At 47.8% G+C, this 16,478-nt stretch overlaps 1 protein-coding gene across 2 annotated transcripts in view; it reads right to left on the bottom strand.

The window, feature by feature from the left end:
* The window catches only part of Fam227a (family with sequence similarity 227, member A), a 48,432-nt gene that overhangs the window by 21,425 nt on the left and 10,529 nt on the right, over positions 1-16,478 (bottom strand). The window contains exons 4-11 of one of the 2 annotated variants that reach the window (XM_013511491.1): positions 14,722-14,791; positions 14,123-14,199; positions 11,722-11,868; positions 9,862-9,963; positions 9,306-9,410; positions 6,369-6,567; positions 4,136-4,243; positions 2,702-2,781 (exon numbers count right to left, since the gene is read on the bottom strand). In XM_013511491.1, the coding sequence (XP_013366945.1) occupies positions 2,702-2,781; positions 4,136-4,243; positions 6,369-6,567; positions 9,306-9,410; positions 9,862-9,963; positions 11,722-11,868; positions 14,123-14,199; positions 14,722-14,791 (888 nt within the window). The remainder of the gene's footprint in view (positions 1-2,701; positions 2,782-4,135; positions 4,244-6,368; positions 6,568-9,305; positions 9,411-9,861; positions 9,964-11,721; positions 11,869-14,122; positions 14,200-14,721; positions 14,792-16,478) is intronic. The other variant, XM_005379262.2, reaches the window with a different exon arrangement.

Genomic DNA, 16,478 nt, shown 5'->3' on the forward strand with positions numbered 1-16,478 from the left:
GGTCTCACTATGCAGTTCAGGCTGGCCTTGAACTCACTTTGTAGCCCAGGCTGGGCTCAAACTCACAGCGATCCTCCTGCCTCAGCCTCCCGAGTGCTGAGATTACATCACCATGTCCGGCTCCTTTGAACATTTCTTTCAGCTTCTAGTAGCTGGAGTGGATTCTGTTGTTTGCAAGTAAGAACTGCACTGACGATTTCTCCTAACAGAGACCACGGTCCGCCATCTTCCTTACAATTCAGTGAACGAACAACTCAGGTCTAACAGAAGCTACATAGATGGTTGGATAGCTTTTTATTCCCTATGCAAATCCTCAGCGCTTACACAAAGGGAAGGCAGACAGCAGAAGGAAACTTCAACCTGTTCCCCTGCCCTCTGGACTCTTAGCAGGTGGCCGCTGTTGAGAAGCATATTTTGAACCCGGCCAGCAACTTCACTGAGCAGACAGGAGGATGAGCCTGCTGGAGGAACCAGAAGCTCCGTCTCCGCTACAGAATCCAGTCACTCGCTCCATCCTGGTTTGCCTTGAAATTTTCAGCTGCTTTCAAGGTACCAGGGTTTTTGATTCTGCTTATTTCTGGGGCAGAAAATGGACTCTCCCAGCACGGCTCCTGCAATAACTCTCAGAAGGTTTCGTGCATTTTGGTATAAAGGGGATACGCTTGTTTCAGGGGGTTGGTTGCCACAGGCAGCACCCAAACACTGGGTAATATTTGGATCTTGGTCTCTGAGTGACAGCCGTCCTTCGGCAGCACCTGTTCTGTCTGTGCTGATGTCTACGGAGAGCCGCTGTATGTTAAGCACAGGACTGAGAGTTTCTGTAGATCTCATTCATCAGCCGGGCATGGTGGCGGACACCTGCAATTCCAGCTCTTAAGAAGCAGGAGGATCGCAGCAAGTCCAAGGCCAGCCTCAACTATACAGCAAGAGCCTGTCTAAAAAAAAAAAAAGGATCTCATTTATGAAGTGTGGAACTCTGTGTCAAGGATAGCAGTGGAGGAAACAGAGACCCTGCTTCCAGGGAATCTCCATTCTCAGAGGGCTTCTGGACGACACCACACTCAAAGGACAAATGGCAGCCTGTGACCAGCACCATACAGAGAACAAAGGCGCTACATTGTGAGGATGCGCGGCTGGGAGTTGGGAGCAACTTGCGTGGGACGATGACTGTGGAGCTGGAACCTGAGGGACAAGGAGGAGCCAGCCCACTCTGCTCCAAGGAACCAGACAAAAGCATGGCCAGGGAAAGGTGATGATGAGCACAAAGGCCACCTGGGCATAGGCCTGGAGCGGCCGAAGGCAGAAGGACATCCAGTGGGCCAACTGTTGGATGGAAAGGGAGGGAATGGATGGGCTGCTAGAGAGAGAAGCACTGGCTCCTAGCACTCTCTCTGGGAGGCTGAGGCAGGAGGATGGTAAGTTGGAGCCCAGCCTGGGCAACTTAGTGACTTTGCAAGACCCTGTCTCAAAATAAAAATGGCTGTGGATGCAGCGCAATGTGAAGGCATTGGGTTCAATCCCTAGTACTGCAAATTAATTTATTAAATAAAAGTTAAAAAGCATAAGTTGAGCCCAGTGGTGTACACCTGTAATCCCAACTACTCCTGAGGCTGAGACAGGAGGATCTCGAGGTAAAGCGCAAACTGGGCAACTTACCATAGTGACTTAGTGAGATCCTGTCTCAAAATAGAAAGTGAAGAAAGGGCTGGCCACATGTAGGCCAGTGTGAAAGCTCTGAGTTCAGTCTCCAGTACAAAAGAAAAAAAAAAAGAAAAAGAAAAACAATAAAGCACAGCATTGGAAATGGACACTTTGGTATCACAAATGGGGATGCTGACCCATTGCTTAAAGATGAGTGGTCAGACAGCCACGGTCACAGTCACTGCATGAGTGCTGTGGCAGAACAGGCCACGGGCACCGACGAAGAGGAACCCCATCCAGACCAGAGGGCTGAGAAGGCCAACGTCACGCGTGAGACCGAAGGGGAGCAGTGTCTGCCACCCGTGGCTGGCACCGTAGCTCCGTGGTACAGTGCTTGCTCAGCACGCATGAGGTCTGAGTTCGCTCTTCAGCACTACACACAGAAAAAGAAGAAGTCACCCCTAACTATGCCATTTTGGCACAGGGATTATTTGGAGCCGAAGGTGAGTAGGAGGCTCCCAAGGCTGGAAAAGCTCTCTAACATCCCCATCCTGTGTGAAAGCAGGATTGCTGTAGTCAGGGTGTGCACAGGGAACAATTTCATACAGGAAACATAATTTATAGGATTATTTTATAGCAGTCATGTACAAAAGAGTGCAGAAAATCTGTCCACACACTAGAGACCAAAGAAGCCAGCTAAGGGCCTGGATCCCACAGCAATGTCCTGCACGAGTCCAGCTGAAGATCTAGAGCCCACGACAGTGCCCCCCACGAGGGGCGCTTGTGCAGGCACACAGGCGGGGGCAGGGGGAGTAGGTGTTGGGTGACCGGCCTGCTCTAGGCTGGCTCGAGTACTAAAAGGGACACAAGGAAAAGCACCGCACCCTGCAGCCCACATCCAAGGGCTAGGTCTGCTCCTGTCCTCCCCAGCCTGCGTCAGGGCACCACTTCTCCATGGGCCACCTGAGAAGGCGGGGTAGACCGGAGCAGGGCCCAGCGATGTGCCACCAACAGGAGGTGCCGATGCTCCAGGGAACCTGCGGTTTCTGTAGCCGCTTACCGGAGTGTGGTGGGGCTTCTGGCTCTGGACCACCTTGTGCACAGAGGCTCTCTTAGAGGAGAACACGGATAACCCTCTTCCTAGGAAGGGAGACAGCAGTCATTAGTCCCATCTGGCCACCAGGAGCCTTGAGGCAGCCTGTGCAGGAGCCCCGGGGACACACAGCTGTGAACAGTCTTAGGCAAACTGCAGCCCGCCTGTGCACGCCTTGCTGCGAGACCTTGGGTGAGTTACCTCACCTCTCTGATCTCGCAGCACACAGCAAGGGAAATACTGCCCTTGAAAGATAAAGTCAGGACCCTGCATAATCAAAATGAGCATTGGGCTAGATGTTTAAAATCTAGCAAGCTCATATGCTTCACGAAGATACCATTAAGTTTGAGGATAGCAATTCTGGAACTAAACAACTGAAGACAACTTTATGGGTTACATTTTTTTCCACTTTGAAAGAAATATCCCCCTGTGGGCATGATGGCTGCTGGGAAAACAAATCAGGTGTAAATGGTTAGAAAAGTGGCCGATGACATGGCATCTGTTATAATGCCATGCATGGTGGTGCACACCTGTAATCCCAGCACTTGGGAGGTTGAGGCAGGAGGATCGCTGAGAGTTCAAGACCAGCCTGGGCTACAAAGTGAGCTCAAGGCTGGCCTGAGCTGCATAGCGAGACCCTGTCTCAAAAAGACAAGGAAAAAAAAAAAAAAAGACAGTGGCATCTGTTATAATTTCCAGAGGTGGCCTCCTGGCCCTTTGGCTAAGACCAGATACCCTAGAACTCACAGACAACAGCTGCCCAGCTTCTCCGACTCACCTGTGCTGGGCTGGGGTGCTGCCCTTTCAAATGACTGTCACCACTCCCTCAAAGTTTTTTTTTAGCCAGGCGTGATGGCACACCCCTGTAATCCCACCACTCTGCGAGGCTGAGGCAAGAGCGTCACAAATTCAAGCTCAAGTGGAGCAATTTAATAATTTAGCAACTGAATGAGACCCTGTCTCAAAATAAAAAGTAAAATGGGTTGCTGGGTATATAGCTCAGCAGGAAAGCCCTGGGTTCAATCCCCAGCATTAAAAATAAAAAATTGATCTTGGGGAAATTTCTCCTTTCAACCGTAGCCTCTATGACATGGGTTTAATGTGTCCTCCAACAGGTTGTCATGAGGATGAAATAAAAGAGAAGCCAGCATTGCTGTGGGCACTTTGGAGACACCCTCTAACAAATCTACCTCTATCTGAAGAAAATCCCCCTCCCTACCTCCCATCTACTGTGTGGTACGGACTCTTACCTACAGTTCATAGCACTGACAGGTCAGGCATTTTGGTGCGGCCAGTGAGACAGAACCTGGCCCGGGAACATCTACCCCACAGCCCTCCCTGCCTCCGTACAGGTGGTTGGTGTAGCAGGGGGCAGAGGGGACAGGAGACCACACATCTCACCCTTTATCAGGCGTCTTCTCTGTGACAATAACTCTTCTCTCCGGAATCTCTCTGGATCCAGCTCTGAGTAGTCCCAGCTCTGATAGCTCTGTGGGCAAGGATATGTCCCTAAGAAAAGTCCAAGTTGATTAGTGAGCACTTTTGCAAAGAGAAGGAAGGCAGCCACCCAGGACAGTGGGTGGCAGAGGCCTCGGGACCCCTGCTAGGCCCTAGGAACAGTGCCAACCCCACCTCTCCCTGAGCGGGTCACATCCTCTCCAAAGGCTAATGGTTTCTTGGTCTGCAGGAGCCCAATGCCACCTTCCCTGTTTTGACGGATGGTGTGAAGGGTCAAATCACAAGGCATGTGACAGCAATGTAGGCATAAAGGTGCAGGCACTGTTGTTTTTTGTTTCCCACCCATCTCCCCTGTGCCTGCTGGACCTGGGATCCCCAGGGCAGGGCCTGAGCCTGGCCCAGAGTGAACAGGTGCTGAGCAGGGGCTTGTTGAACGTATTGTGGCCCTTTTAGTTGCATGCCAGCAGTGGCTTCTCCCTACCCTTTGGTGGGGAGGCTCGCAAGGGTTACTTGAGAATTCTGAGCCACTGTGTAAAACTACAGGCTGTGTTGGACAGGAAAGGGGCAGGAGGTCCCCCTGGAAAGGAAGGGGACAGGAGATTCATTCCCGGCGATGAGTTGGGGGAAGGAGGTTCAGCCTTGAAGGAGCAGGGGGACTGGAAGAAGGATCAGGAAGAAGCCCAGAGAACAGGAGGTGGGGTGCCGCCATGGTCAGACCAGGCTGTGGAGCGGGCCGGTGGAGCGGCGGGTTCTGACTCCTGCTCTCAACTTGTTTGCAGTTGGGATTCTCTGGTCCTCCGTGTTAAACAGCTGTGCTAAGAAAAGTTAATACAGCAGGCTTCACACTCAGAGAGGCCTGTAAGCCTGCGCTTGGCCGGGTCTGGGAACTCGGAGGTAAATGGAGCCCGCCTTATGCTGACTGAGACTTTCTCTGCTGCAGAGCGGGCTCCCCAGGCCTCACTTTACACCTGCTCTCTCAGAATGACAATCCGCACAGACAAAGGTGTCTCCACGACGACCACTAATGGAGACCTTGACCACTGCATCCTCCGTGGGTTTCCCTGGGCACAAACACCACGTATGAGTCGGGTCGTGGCATTCAGTGCAAGACAGGCCGAGTGAGCCCTGTGGGAGCGAGGGAGAATACGGCTCCTTTGAGCTGCCCTGTCCCCTATGCCCTGGCCGTGCATCCTGTTTATCACCACTGTGATAAAGCTCAGCCAGGACTGCGCCTCTGTACTGAGATCTGCGGGTCCTTCTAGCAAATCGAGTATGGGGGGATCTCGGGGTCGCCCAATATAGCAGGACATATAAAAGTGCCTTCTTAACACAGAATCTCACAATCAGCAGCACCTCACTATCACCCTGCAGGCACCTCGCAATCAACAGCACTGGATGACCGGAGCAGGTGTGTAGGCCCGGCTGGGGAAGCGAGAGGAGGCTGAACCGGGGCTGAGAAGCTGGCTGTGGGTGCCGGAGAAGGTCATAAGTCACCTGCCTGGTTCCTGGGGCGGGGAAGGGTGAGATTATCTAATCAGCACGCCCTTCGCAGTCCATAAGGCCAGGGCACAGGGTTAACTAACAGCCATATTCTCCCTCGCTCCCACAGGGCTCCCTCGGCCTGTCTTGCACTGAATGCCACGACCCAACTCGTACATGGTGTTTGTGCCCAGGGAAACCCGCAGAGGATGCAGTGGTCAAGGTCTCCATTAGTGGTTGTCGTGGAGACACCTTTGTCTGTGCGGATTGTCATTCTGAGAGAGCAGGTGTAAAGTGAGGCCTGGGGAGCCCGCTCTGCAGCAGAGAAAGTTTCAGTCAGCATAAGAGCTGAATCTTTGATATCTTGTTAGAAAAGGACTCCACGCTTCCTCCAGGTGTGGCCGGGCTCACAAAGTGGACGAGGAAGGGAAGTCTCACAGCTGTTTTGAGGCAGCAGGAAAATCCATACTCCTTGGGGCAGTTTTGTTTTGTTTTGTTTTGTTTTGCTTAAGATGAAATCTCACTATGTAGTTCAGGCTGGCCTTGAACTCACTATGTAGCCCAGGCTGACCTCAAATCCACCTTGAATGTTTGATTACCTTGATGGAGGGATATGTGCAAATAAGAACGTACCTATGCTCCAGGGGAAAATGTTTTTCCAGAATTGCCTTCCCTGAGAGTAGGAAGCACTTCTCACCTGCAATCCACAGGCTTATGGTGTTGCAGATGTCCGACTTGAATTCATGAGTGTTGAACCAGGACTGCGGGAAGCAGCAGCAGAAGCTGGTGTACACACCTTTGCTCAGAACGAAGGGCAGCCTCTGGGGACAAGTGGAGTTCAGGCAATGTTCTCTGCATTTTTGCCCCAAGAAGAGAATCCTGACTCCAGAAAGGACCTGTGATAAAATTCTTTCGAGACCCTGAGCTGCCTTTCTCCTGCCTCAGCCTCCTAAGTCCCTGTGCCGGGACTACAGGAGGCATCCCCGTGCCAGACTACACCGTGGCTTCATAACCATGGCTGAGTTCAAATTACATATTGATAGCTGGCTTTACCCATTTAACATCATAGTACAAGTGCTTCCTCACAGTGCTATAAAATCAAAATTTTTACCCTAGCAGTGATCTTTGTAAGGTACTGCATAGATAAAATATCCAAAGTTTAACATCCTCCATCAGCAGATATTATTGTTAAAAGTCAAAAATCAGAGAGGATGAATGCATGAATGAAGGCAGTTCCTCTTGCATGCTTTTTTTCCTTTTTATTTCTTTATTTTTTTGGTTTTTTGAGACAGTCTTGCTATGTAGAGTTCAGGCTGGCCTTGAACTCACTCTGTAGCCCAGGTTGACCTCAGACTCATAGCAATCCTTCTGCCTCAGCCTCCCAAGTGCTGGGATGATAGATGTGCATCACCATGACCAGCTGCACATTCTGTTATGACCACCAGAAAACAGTATGGTGATAGCCATTACAGCAGCTGTGATACAGTGGGGGCTCGGTGTGTTCCGGGGAAGATGTCAGATACCGTACAGACAGCATCTCATTTAATTCTTAGAATAACTCAGAGAGGTATTATTATCTCCATCTTATAGGTGATACAGAGAGGCACACAAAACGTAGACGCCTTGTTTAGCCAGCACTAAACTAGCATTAAGTATCTTCCAGGGTGAGTGTGTGGATCCACTTCCCACCCACGCAGGGAAATGGCCGTTTTCCTTCCTCCTTGACTACCCTAGGAATTGTACTTGTTAATCTAGGTCACCTAACAGGTAAAAGAGGTAATGAATTACTTGGGTTTTCATTTGCATTTTTGATTATTGCTAAGGGTGACCCTTTCCCCATTCATACTTTTCCTTAGAGAATTTCTAGATTATGCACTTGTCCATTGATCTATAGGATGCCTAATTTTTTCTTATTGATTTCTAAGTTCTTTATGTCATGCAACATATCCGTCACTAGTATTTTTGCACAGTGTGTTGTTTTTTTTTTTTTTGGTTTTTTTTTTTTTTTTTTTTTTTGTTTTTTTTTTTTTTTTTTTTTTTGTTTTTTTTTTTTTTTTTTTTTTTTTCCGGTACCAGGAACCGAACTCACGACCTTGTGCTTGCCAGGCAAGCGCTTTGCCGCTGAGCTAAGTCCCCAGCCCCTTGCACAGTGTGTTTTTGCCTCTTAACTGTGTTCATAGTAATTATGTCCATAGTAATTAAAATATATAGCTATATCTACAAAGCGATCAGTATTTTCTTCCTTTTTTTGGTACTGGGAATTAAACTCAGGACCTCACGCTTGCCAGGCAGGTGCTGTGTTACTGAGCTATATCCCCGGCTCCAATATTTTCCTTTTTTTTTTTTTTTGGTTTTTTTCCGGTACTGGGAACCGAACTTATGACCTTGCGCTTGCCAGGCAGGCACTTTGCGGCTGAGCTAAATCCCCAGCCCCCCAGTATTTTCCTTTATGGCTTATTCCTTTAGGTCATATTTAGAATTTTCTTCCTCACTCCCAAATCATGTAAGATTTCACTATGGATAGCAATCCTTTAGTGCATACTTGTACACACATACATTAAAAAAAGTATATACTGTATACACACACACTTTTGATTTTAATATTATCGGCTCACTTAAACATGCCCAAAAGACATAAAATAGAAAGGGAAAATCTTCTAACTTCACTCCCCTAAGATCACCATTGTTAAGAGTTTGTTAAAACTTTTTTCCAGGTTGACAGAAAAAAAAAAAAAAAAAGCCAGGCATAGTGGCACACGCCTGCAATCCCAGCAGTCGGGAGGCTGAGGCAGGTGGATCGTCGCGAGTTCAAGGCCAGCCTGGGCTACAAAGTGAGCTCAAGGCCAGCCTGAACTACACAGTGAGACCCTGTCTCAAAAAGACCAAAAAAAAAAAGAAAAAAAAATTTTTTTTCTAGGTTGTTTTTCTGTCCCTAGGCACATATATATATATATACACTTTTTTTTCACTCATCACTTACTAATAGGGATTTATTCTTAGAAATCTGTCAATAGGTCATCTGTCACTGTGAACACCACAGAGCAGTGTGCTTACACAAATTAAAATGGCTGTGACACCCTGGCTGACCTCTCACGGGCCCACTCCCACAATACACAACCTCTCAGTGACCAAATCCCCATCACTATGTGGTGTGTGACTCTACATAATGTACAGAGTTGTACAGATGGCTTTATGTTTCACTGAAAATATGTCTTTCCCCATGAGTATATGGAGTGCTGCCCTATTTTTTGTAACCACAGCATTATAAGTCAGTGTACAAACAACATCACAACTTACTAATTTCTCCTTTACAGGAAGAATGTTAAGAGCGTTCTCTAGGGGCTGGGGATTTAGCTTAGCGGCAAAAGCGCCTGCCTGGCAAGCGCAAGGTCGTGAGTTCGGTTCCCGGTACCGGAGAAAAACCAAAAAAAAAAAAAAAAAAAAAAAAAAAGAGCGTTCTCTTGTCACTGGAGGTGACTAAAAATCTAATGTTCTGTTTTGCTATGCAGTAATTTATGCTCACTTTTGGGGGTGTTTTGTTTTTGTTTTTGTGGTACCGGCAATCAAACTCATGACCTCATGCTTGCAAGGCAGATGCCATGCCACTGAACTATATCCCCACCCCCATACTCACTTTTAAGAGTGCCTCTTCATAATGGGACCTGGGCCCGTGAAACAGAAGGAAGGTGTAGTGTCGAGCGATCCGGTCAAACAGCTTATTCTGAATCTCCTTGTTCGGCTGCCAGGAACAGAAGGGATTACTTCAAAGCATTGCTCGCATTTCCAGGGACCTTATTCTTGAGCTACATGTGCTTTACAAAGGCAGAGTATTGTTGAAGGAAGGACCCGAACTCTGGGCCAAGAGGTCCTGAGCTCTACTCCTAGCCCCACCCTTGACCAGCCACATAAAATGGACCAGCTCCTAAAGGACATGAGGTAGTGGTTGGAGCACAGGGTGAGACCTGAGTGGGGGGATGACAAGTCAGTGGGCAGGGGTGACCCCTAAGATGGGGGGGCTTGTCACTCATGTTAAAGAGGCTGGAATTTTAAGAGACTATGCAGAAGGACTGGGAGTTCAGGGCCAGCCTGGGCTACGTACTGAGACTGTGTCTCCAAAAAAAAAGGGCTGAACTTTGTTCTGTAGAAAATAATTAAAGCAAGAGAGGAAAAACAAGTAGATTTGCATTTACCTGGTATCTTTTATGAAATATCCACCAGAAGCTGTCCAGCCACATTGCTTGGGCAAAAGGAGAAGAGAGAAACTTCTCCAATTCTGTAGCTGAACACAAAGACTTGGGGAAAAGTCACATTGTTATTGTTGACTTTCTTTTATTTATTCAAGGCCACACCAAGATTCAGAATCATCTTCCCACAAAACCTGCCTTCCCTCCTACGGCCTGCATCCTGTTACTGTCGATGCCCCATCTTCCCGAGGGTCACCTTGGAGAGCATGTATTTGGGGTCATCATGGATTGCCACCTTGCCTCGGGAGTGCTTGCAGTGGCCTGGCCCTGAGTTACGTGTGTGCCTGTCCTCCCTTCATGCTCCAGGCCTCTTCTGAGCGTGTGTTACCTTCACAGAGTAGGAGACTGAGATTTTCAGAGGAGGACAGCAAGGGCCAAAGAGCTGACGGCATTTGCCTAAAATAACACGGCCAGGAACACAGAGCAGGGCCAGAACCTGTAATCTAACTTTTTTTTTTTTTTTTGTCTTTTTGAGACAGGGTCTCACTATGCAGTTCAGGCTGGCCTTGAGCTCACTTTGTATTGAGGCTGGTCTTGAACTTTCAATGATCCTCCTGCCTTAGCCTCCCCAGTGCTGGGATTATAGGCGTGTGCCACCACGCCCAGCTTCAGAACCTGTATTCTAGACAGCTGCTCTTCCTCAGCTTCCCTGAGCTCTCACTGCCTGCATTTGTTCAGTCAGTTGTGACTGACAATCGCTTCTCAGCCTTTTGGCTAAGATCAAGTGTAATAGTGACTGACATCCACCAGATGGTCTACAAACACAAATGAGTGTGCTGAACCTGGGTGTGGCATGAACACCTGTAATCCCAGCACTCGAGAGGCTGAGGCAGGAGGATCACAAATTTGAGGCCAGCTGGGGCTACATAGTGAGTTCATGGCCGGGAAAAGACCAAAAACAAAACAACAATAGAATGATTGCATGTAAGATTTGGCTGAGTTAGAAACAAGCCCAAGGAATTCCAAGATTAAACCAATTATCTGTGAGTGCAGAAAATTTAGCATTGGTGGGCACAACCAGGTCTAGAACCTTGTCCTGAGCCTAATGCTGCCACTGTCACAATGCGACACAGAACATTTACTAAAGGTTTTGTTCTTCATTCACTCAGGTGGGGCATCCTCAGGCCCAGGTGGCAGCAGTCAGAGGCCCGGAAGGAGAAGGAAGAGAAGAACAGGCAGAGGGAGAGGGCAGTTGACGGTGGGGCTGAAGCGGTAGTGAGGACAGGAGGAAGGGACAGTCTGAGTTGTCCACTCCCTGGCATGGTAGGGCAACCAGTGAAGAGCTGAAGGGACAGTGACCAGAGCTGCTCTGGGGACCGAGAGTCACAGGATCATGAAGCAGGAAGAGGCACAGGGCACAGCTGCTGAGACTGCTTCCGGGGTCCTCCCCTGTCCAGACCTCCCGACAGTCACCCGTATTCTCATGTCCATTTCGTGTGCACACGCAGGGCCCCGCGGTGACATTCTGCCTTCCTCAGTCCCCAGTGTGTGCGAGGGCAAGGCTCACCAGGCAGAGTCCTCTCCCCAGGGAACAGGAAGAAAATATTCTAACTCGGGTCTGATTCAGAAAGAAATGAAGCCAAGCTTACCGCTCAGTCGGGGAACATGACCACGTGTCTACAGCAGGACCTGTGCAAGATGCTAATGGGGCACGTGACCAAAACACCCCAGGGACCACCTCCCTAGGAAAAACCATCTAGGTTTGGGGTGCACTTGGGCGGGGGTTCCCAGTCTAGCTCCATCCCCAGGGTGTGCGGCCCCAGGGGAGCTCCTCAGGCTGGTCGAGCGCCTGTGCTCTGTCCTCACCTTGCCACTCAGTGGGTTTTTCTCAGCCCGGACCACGTTGCCCACCATATCGCAGAAGCGCACCCCATTGGGGAGTTTGTTGGGCCTAGTGTCATTAAATTCGGGAGGCTGGTACAGCTCAGCCAGCAGATTTTTATCTGCAGTTTTCTGAAGCAAAAAAAAAAAAGGAGAATGTGGAAGTGAGTTCCATCCTTCTAACAGTTTAGGATGATAGGATTTCTTCCCATTTTTAATACGAAGGCAGTGTAACAATGTTATAGACCCTGAGCTATGCGTGGTGGCACACTCCTGTAATCCTAGCACCCAGGAGGCTGAGGCAGGAGGATTGTTGCGAGTTTGAGGTCAGCCTGGGCTACAAAGTGAGCTCAAGGCTAGCCTGAACTGCATAGTAAGACTCTGTCTCAAAAAGACAAAAAAAAAAATGTTATAGACCCTAAGACAATGAGGAGCCTTCACGGTTCCAGTATTGCTGACCAGACATACTTTATTTCTATTTTCCTTTAAAGGCTTTGAACAAAGGTATCCAAATATATATATGTAATTTTTTTTTGAGATAGGGTCTCTCTATATAGTCCAGGCTGGTCTTGAACTCACTATGTAGCCCAGGCTGGCCTGAAACTCACAATGATCCTCCTGCCCCAGCCTCCCAAGTGCTGGGATTACAAGCATGCGCCACCACACCCGGCACATATATGTAATTTAGTCATTACATACTTGTACACACATGCAAATATATTCTGCTTCATCTCCTTTAGGTTTTAAATCCAGCTGTATTGTCTTCAAAATTATCATTTAAAATACTACAATGTAATTGCTCACTGATTGTGTCTAATAATATTAGTCATGAGTAACCTGGTATATAGTCCCCATGATCTTCTCAAAATGGTAACATTGAATCAAAGGATATGACCCTATGACACTTTTTTTTTGGTATCGGGAATTGAATTCATGACCTCACACTTGCCAGGCAGGCGTTATGCATCCCAGGCCCAACCTTATGATACTTAATATATAACATTAAAAAAAAATGTAAAAGCCTGGGTGTGGTGGCTCACATCTGTAATTCCAGCACTTGGGAAGCTGAAGTAGGAGGATCATTGTGAGTTCGAGGCCAGCCTGGGCTACAAAGTGAGCTCAAGGCCAGCCTGAACTGCATAGCGAGACCCTATCTCAAAAAGACAAAAAAATAAAAGTAAAAATCCAGAAAAGTAAGAAGAAATTAATTGCCATTCCCACACAGCACCTCCTGGAAACACTGGGACATAATTATTCTCTAACAGGCTCTGGTGATTTGCAATGGCAGAGCAGCTTGGTGATTCACTGCCCTGACCTGGAGTCACATAACAGCTCTGCCACTTCCTAGCTGTGCTGGAAACTGACAATCTCAGTACAACCTCAAACACTAGGCTTCATGCTGTTTTGGAATTTGCTAGGCTAACAGGTGTAAAAGAATAACAATAATGTCCTGCTTCCTACTTTCCAGCATGTAAAGTTCTGGGTGCATATGACCTGGGTTCTTGAAAAAAACTAGCAGGGCAAATCTTTTTTTAAAGACAGGGTCTCACTATGTAGTTGATGTTGGCCTTGAACTCACTGGGTAGCCAAGGCTGGCATCAGACTTGTGGCAATCCTTCTGCCTCGGCCTCCCAAGTACTGGGAATACAGAGGTGTACCACCATGCCCAGCAAGAGAATTGGTCATTTTTTTATACTATTGAACTTTATGTACAAAATAATTTGATTTCAAATAAACATTTAAGTAAAAACAAACGTTCTTTTAAACTGAATTTTTGTTTACATCTAGTGTACCATTCAAATGCTTTACCATCTTACATGATTTCTTCAAAATCTGTTATCAAGGGTACATACAGAAAAGCATTTTTTTATAAATAGAAACAAAGGGATTTTTTTCAGCTTTTATTATTATAAGATAACATAAAAAGTTTACTCAACAGAAGTAATTTCATTACTATTTGGGGGAAGGGGGAGAATTGCTTAAAAAATTTTTTTTATCTTTTATTTCTGTGGTGCTAGGGATCGAAGCTATGGCCTCACACACGCTAGGCAGGCACTGTAGCACTGAGCCACACCCGCAGCCCACAGGGGAGTCTACACTGGGGTGGACGTGAGGCGGGCCAGATTATGTGCTCTCCATTAGGATCAGCATGCAGATGCCAGGCTCCTCCTGCGCAGGGACAGGACCTATGCCGTGCACAGTAGAAGGCAGAGGCACATCCAAACATCGGTCCCCTTCCCTTTTATTTTTATTGGGACATTTGCAGTACGTAAGGATCGCATTCACCGTGGGGAACTGGTACACGGACATAACACATCATTCTTTTGAATCCCCTACCCCTCTCGCTCGGCCTCCTACCAGTTTGCAAAAGACCCATCTCCCTTACCCTTTTTATAAAGGTAAAGTTGGTAGTCCTGTGCGCCACGTCTGTGCAGGAGCTCGGTGCTTTTCTTGCTCTCTTGGCTGCAGAAGAATAGAGGAAGAGAAATCAGAAATGAGGAGCTCCAGGCACTGCCCACTGCTTGGCGGTAACTGTCCCTGTGACTTGTCACTCACCTGAGCTGCCAGGTGACACCACTCAGCCTGCTGGTCTCACTAGATCCCACTGTGTCGCTCACTTACTAAGATCCCCCTCCCTGGTGGACGTGGTGTGACGTGTCACTGGGAGGTGGTCCCTAGATAGTGCTGTCCCTCCCTCCTTCCTTGCCCAAGATCAGGACATCAGACTTAAGTCTCCTTCAGAAGAGGACAAAAACATCCTCATGTACAACTCAGGGTTCCTATTTGATTGGATTTTTGAAATTTAAAAATCAAGACTGGGGATACAGCTCAGGGGTACAGCACTTGTCGAGTATGTGCAAGGTCCTGGGCTGGGTCCCCAGAATTGCAAAAGCAAACAAAAACAACAAAAATTTAAAAATTATTGTTTTAAATAAAATGAAATCCCATGAAGACACCTTCAAGGCTATGAGAAAAGATTTTTGCCTCTGTCTCCTGGGCTGCTGCGACTTTTCTCTCTGAAAGCTTTCTTCTCCAACTCAAATCTCTCAATTGCCTTAAAAAACCAGAAGAAGAAAAATGGGCCATTAGAGACTGATGGAAATACTGGGGAAGGGGACCTGCTCTTTTGTACCCAAAAGGCCTGGGGCAAAGTCTGCACCCAGTACCTCCTGCCCTCCTCCTACAGCCCATAGATACCGGTATCACTGAAGTCCTCCCCGAGTGTCACCGGTACATCTACCTCCCAGGATCCTTTAATGATCAGAGATAAAAGTATGTGGTGCATTTTAAAACACTAAGACAGAGGTTATCAGATAGGGTTGTTATGAAATTATTAAATATCATGCCCTTGACCTTTTAAGAGTCCCTTGAGCTCTGCGTGGTGGTGCATGCCTGTAATCCCAGCACTCAGGAGGCTGAGGCAGGAGGATTGTTGCAAGTTTGAGACCAGCCTGGGCTACAAAGTGAGCTCAAGGCCAGCCTGAGCTGCACAGGGAGACCCTGTCTCAAAAAGATATAAAAAAAAAAAAAGAGAGAGTCCTTTGATCTCTGATTCCCTCCACTCCATCGCATTACCTTAGAAAAGGAAAGAAAGAAAAATGAACATCAGAGACCCATAGTTGTACTGATTGTCAACTAAGAGTCCCACACCGTGCTTGGATAACAAAGTTATCTATGCATCAGATGCTGGGTGCCATCTACCAGCATGGAATGGATGCTGAGAAAGCAGTCTGGCACTGAAGCAGGAGAAGTGGGCACACAGTGGAGGCCTGGTATATAAAGGAAATAGAAAACTCTGGTCCAAAGAGGATGGACAAGGTGGCCCAAGGATGGATTCTGCTGGCTGTAGGTATCAGCAGATCTGGCCAACTGCCTGGGCAGAGGAGCAAGGACAGGCAAGGAGTCCTTCCTGCAGGCCATGTGGGCTTGGGAGAGGCTTCTGACAGCCCCATCCTGGTTCTGACTGGCCATCAGGAAATCTAGGAGCCAGGCATGGTGACATGTGCCTATAATTCCAGCTCTTAGGAGGCTGGGGTGAGAGGAGGATGGGTTTGAGGCCAGCTGGGCAGCACAGTAAGACCTCATCTCAAAACAATAAAATACATCCAAGGAGCTGTGTCTATGCTGGGCACTCTCCCACCAGATCCTGCTTCTGGAAGGATAACATTTTTTTTCCTGGTTTAAAAAAAAACCTGTTATTCAAAATCCCAGAATTGACATGTGTATTATTGTTTTAAAATATGCAAACACAGAGAAGCACTATAATATAGAGTGGAAACTTTCCACACTTACTATCCCACTCTCTTTACCAGGGCTGACCCTGATCGCTGGGTGTCGATCCATCCCAACTCCCCCATGCACTGATGCACAGAGCACGTTCCAGCTGTGAGCCAGCTGTTCCTCTGAGCCCTGAGCTAAGGGCTGCATGGGCCTTGACTCATCTGACACAGCAACAACCCTAGCAGGGAGACACATCATTGTCATCTCTTTTACAGGACACGAGGGTTAAGTTACCTGTTTAGTGTCACGATATGAAAGAACACTAGAGTAGGAATTTAAACTCCTCCAGCCTTACCCAGCCTGCCTTCTCTCCCACAGATAAACACACAGATATGCAGAGTGCTTTTTAACCTATGTTGAACCATTCTGAGTGGTGTTCACGTATACTTGGCTTTTATCTGCAACTTAATTCTAATTCTTCTACCTGTAACTTAATTCTGTATTTGATGGCAGGGTAGTGG

This window comes from Chinchilla lanigera, unplaced genomic scaffold, assembly GCF_000276665.1.
Source record: "Chinchilla lanigera isolate Chin_1 unplaced genomic scaffold, ChiLan1.0 scaffold00012, whole genome shotgun sequence".
Taxonomy (NCBI): Eukaryota; Metazoa; Chordata; class Mammalia; order Rodentia; family Chinchillidae; genus Chinchilla; species Chinchilla lanigera.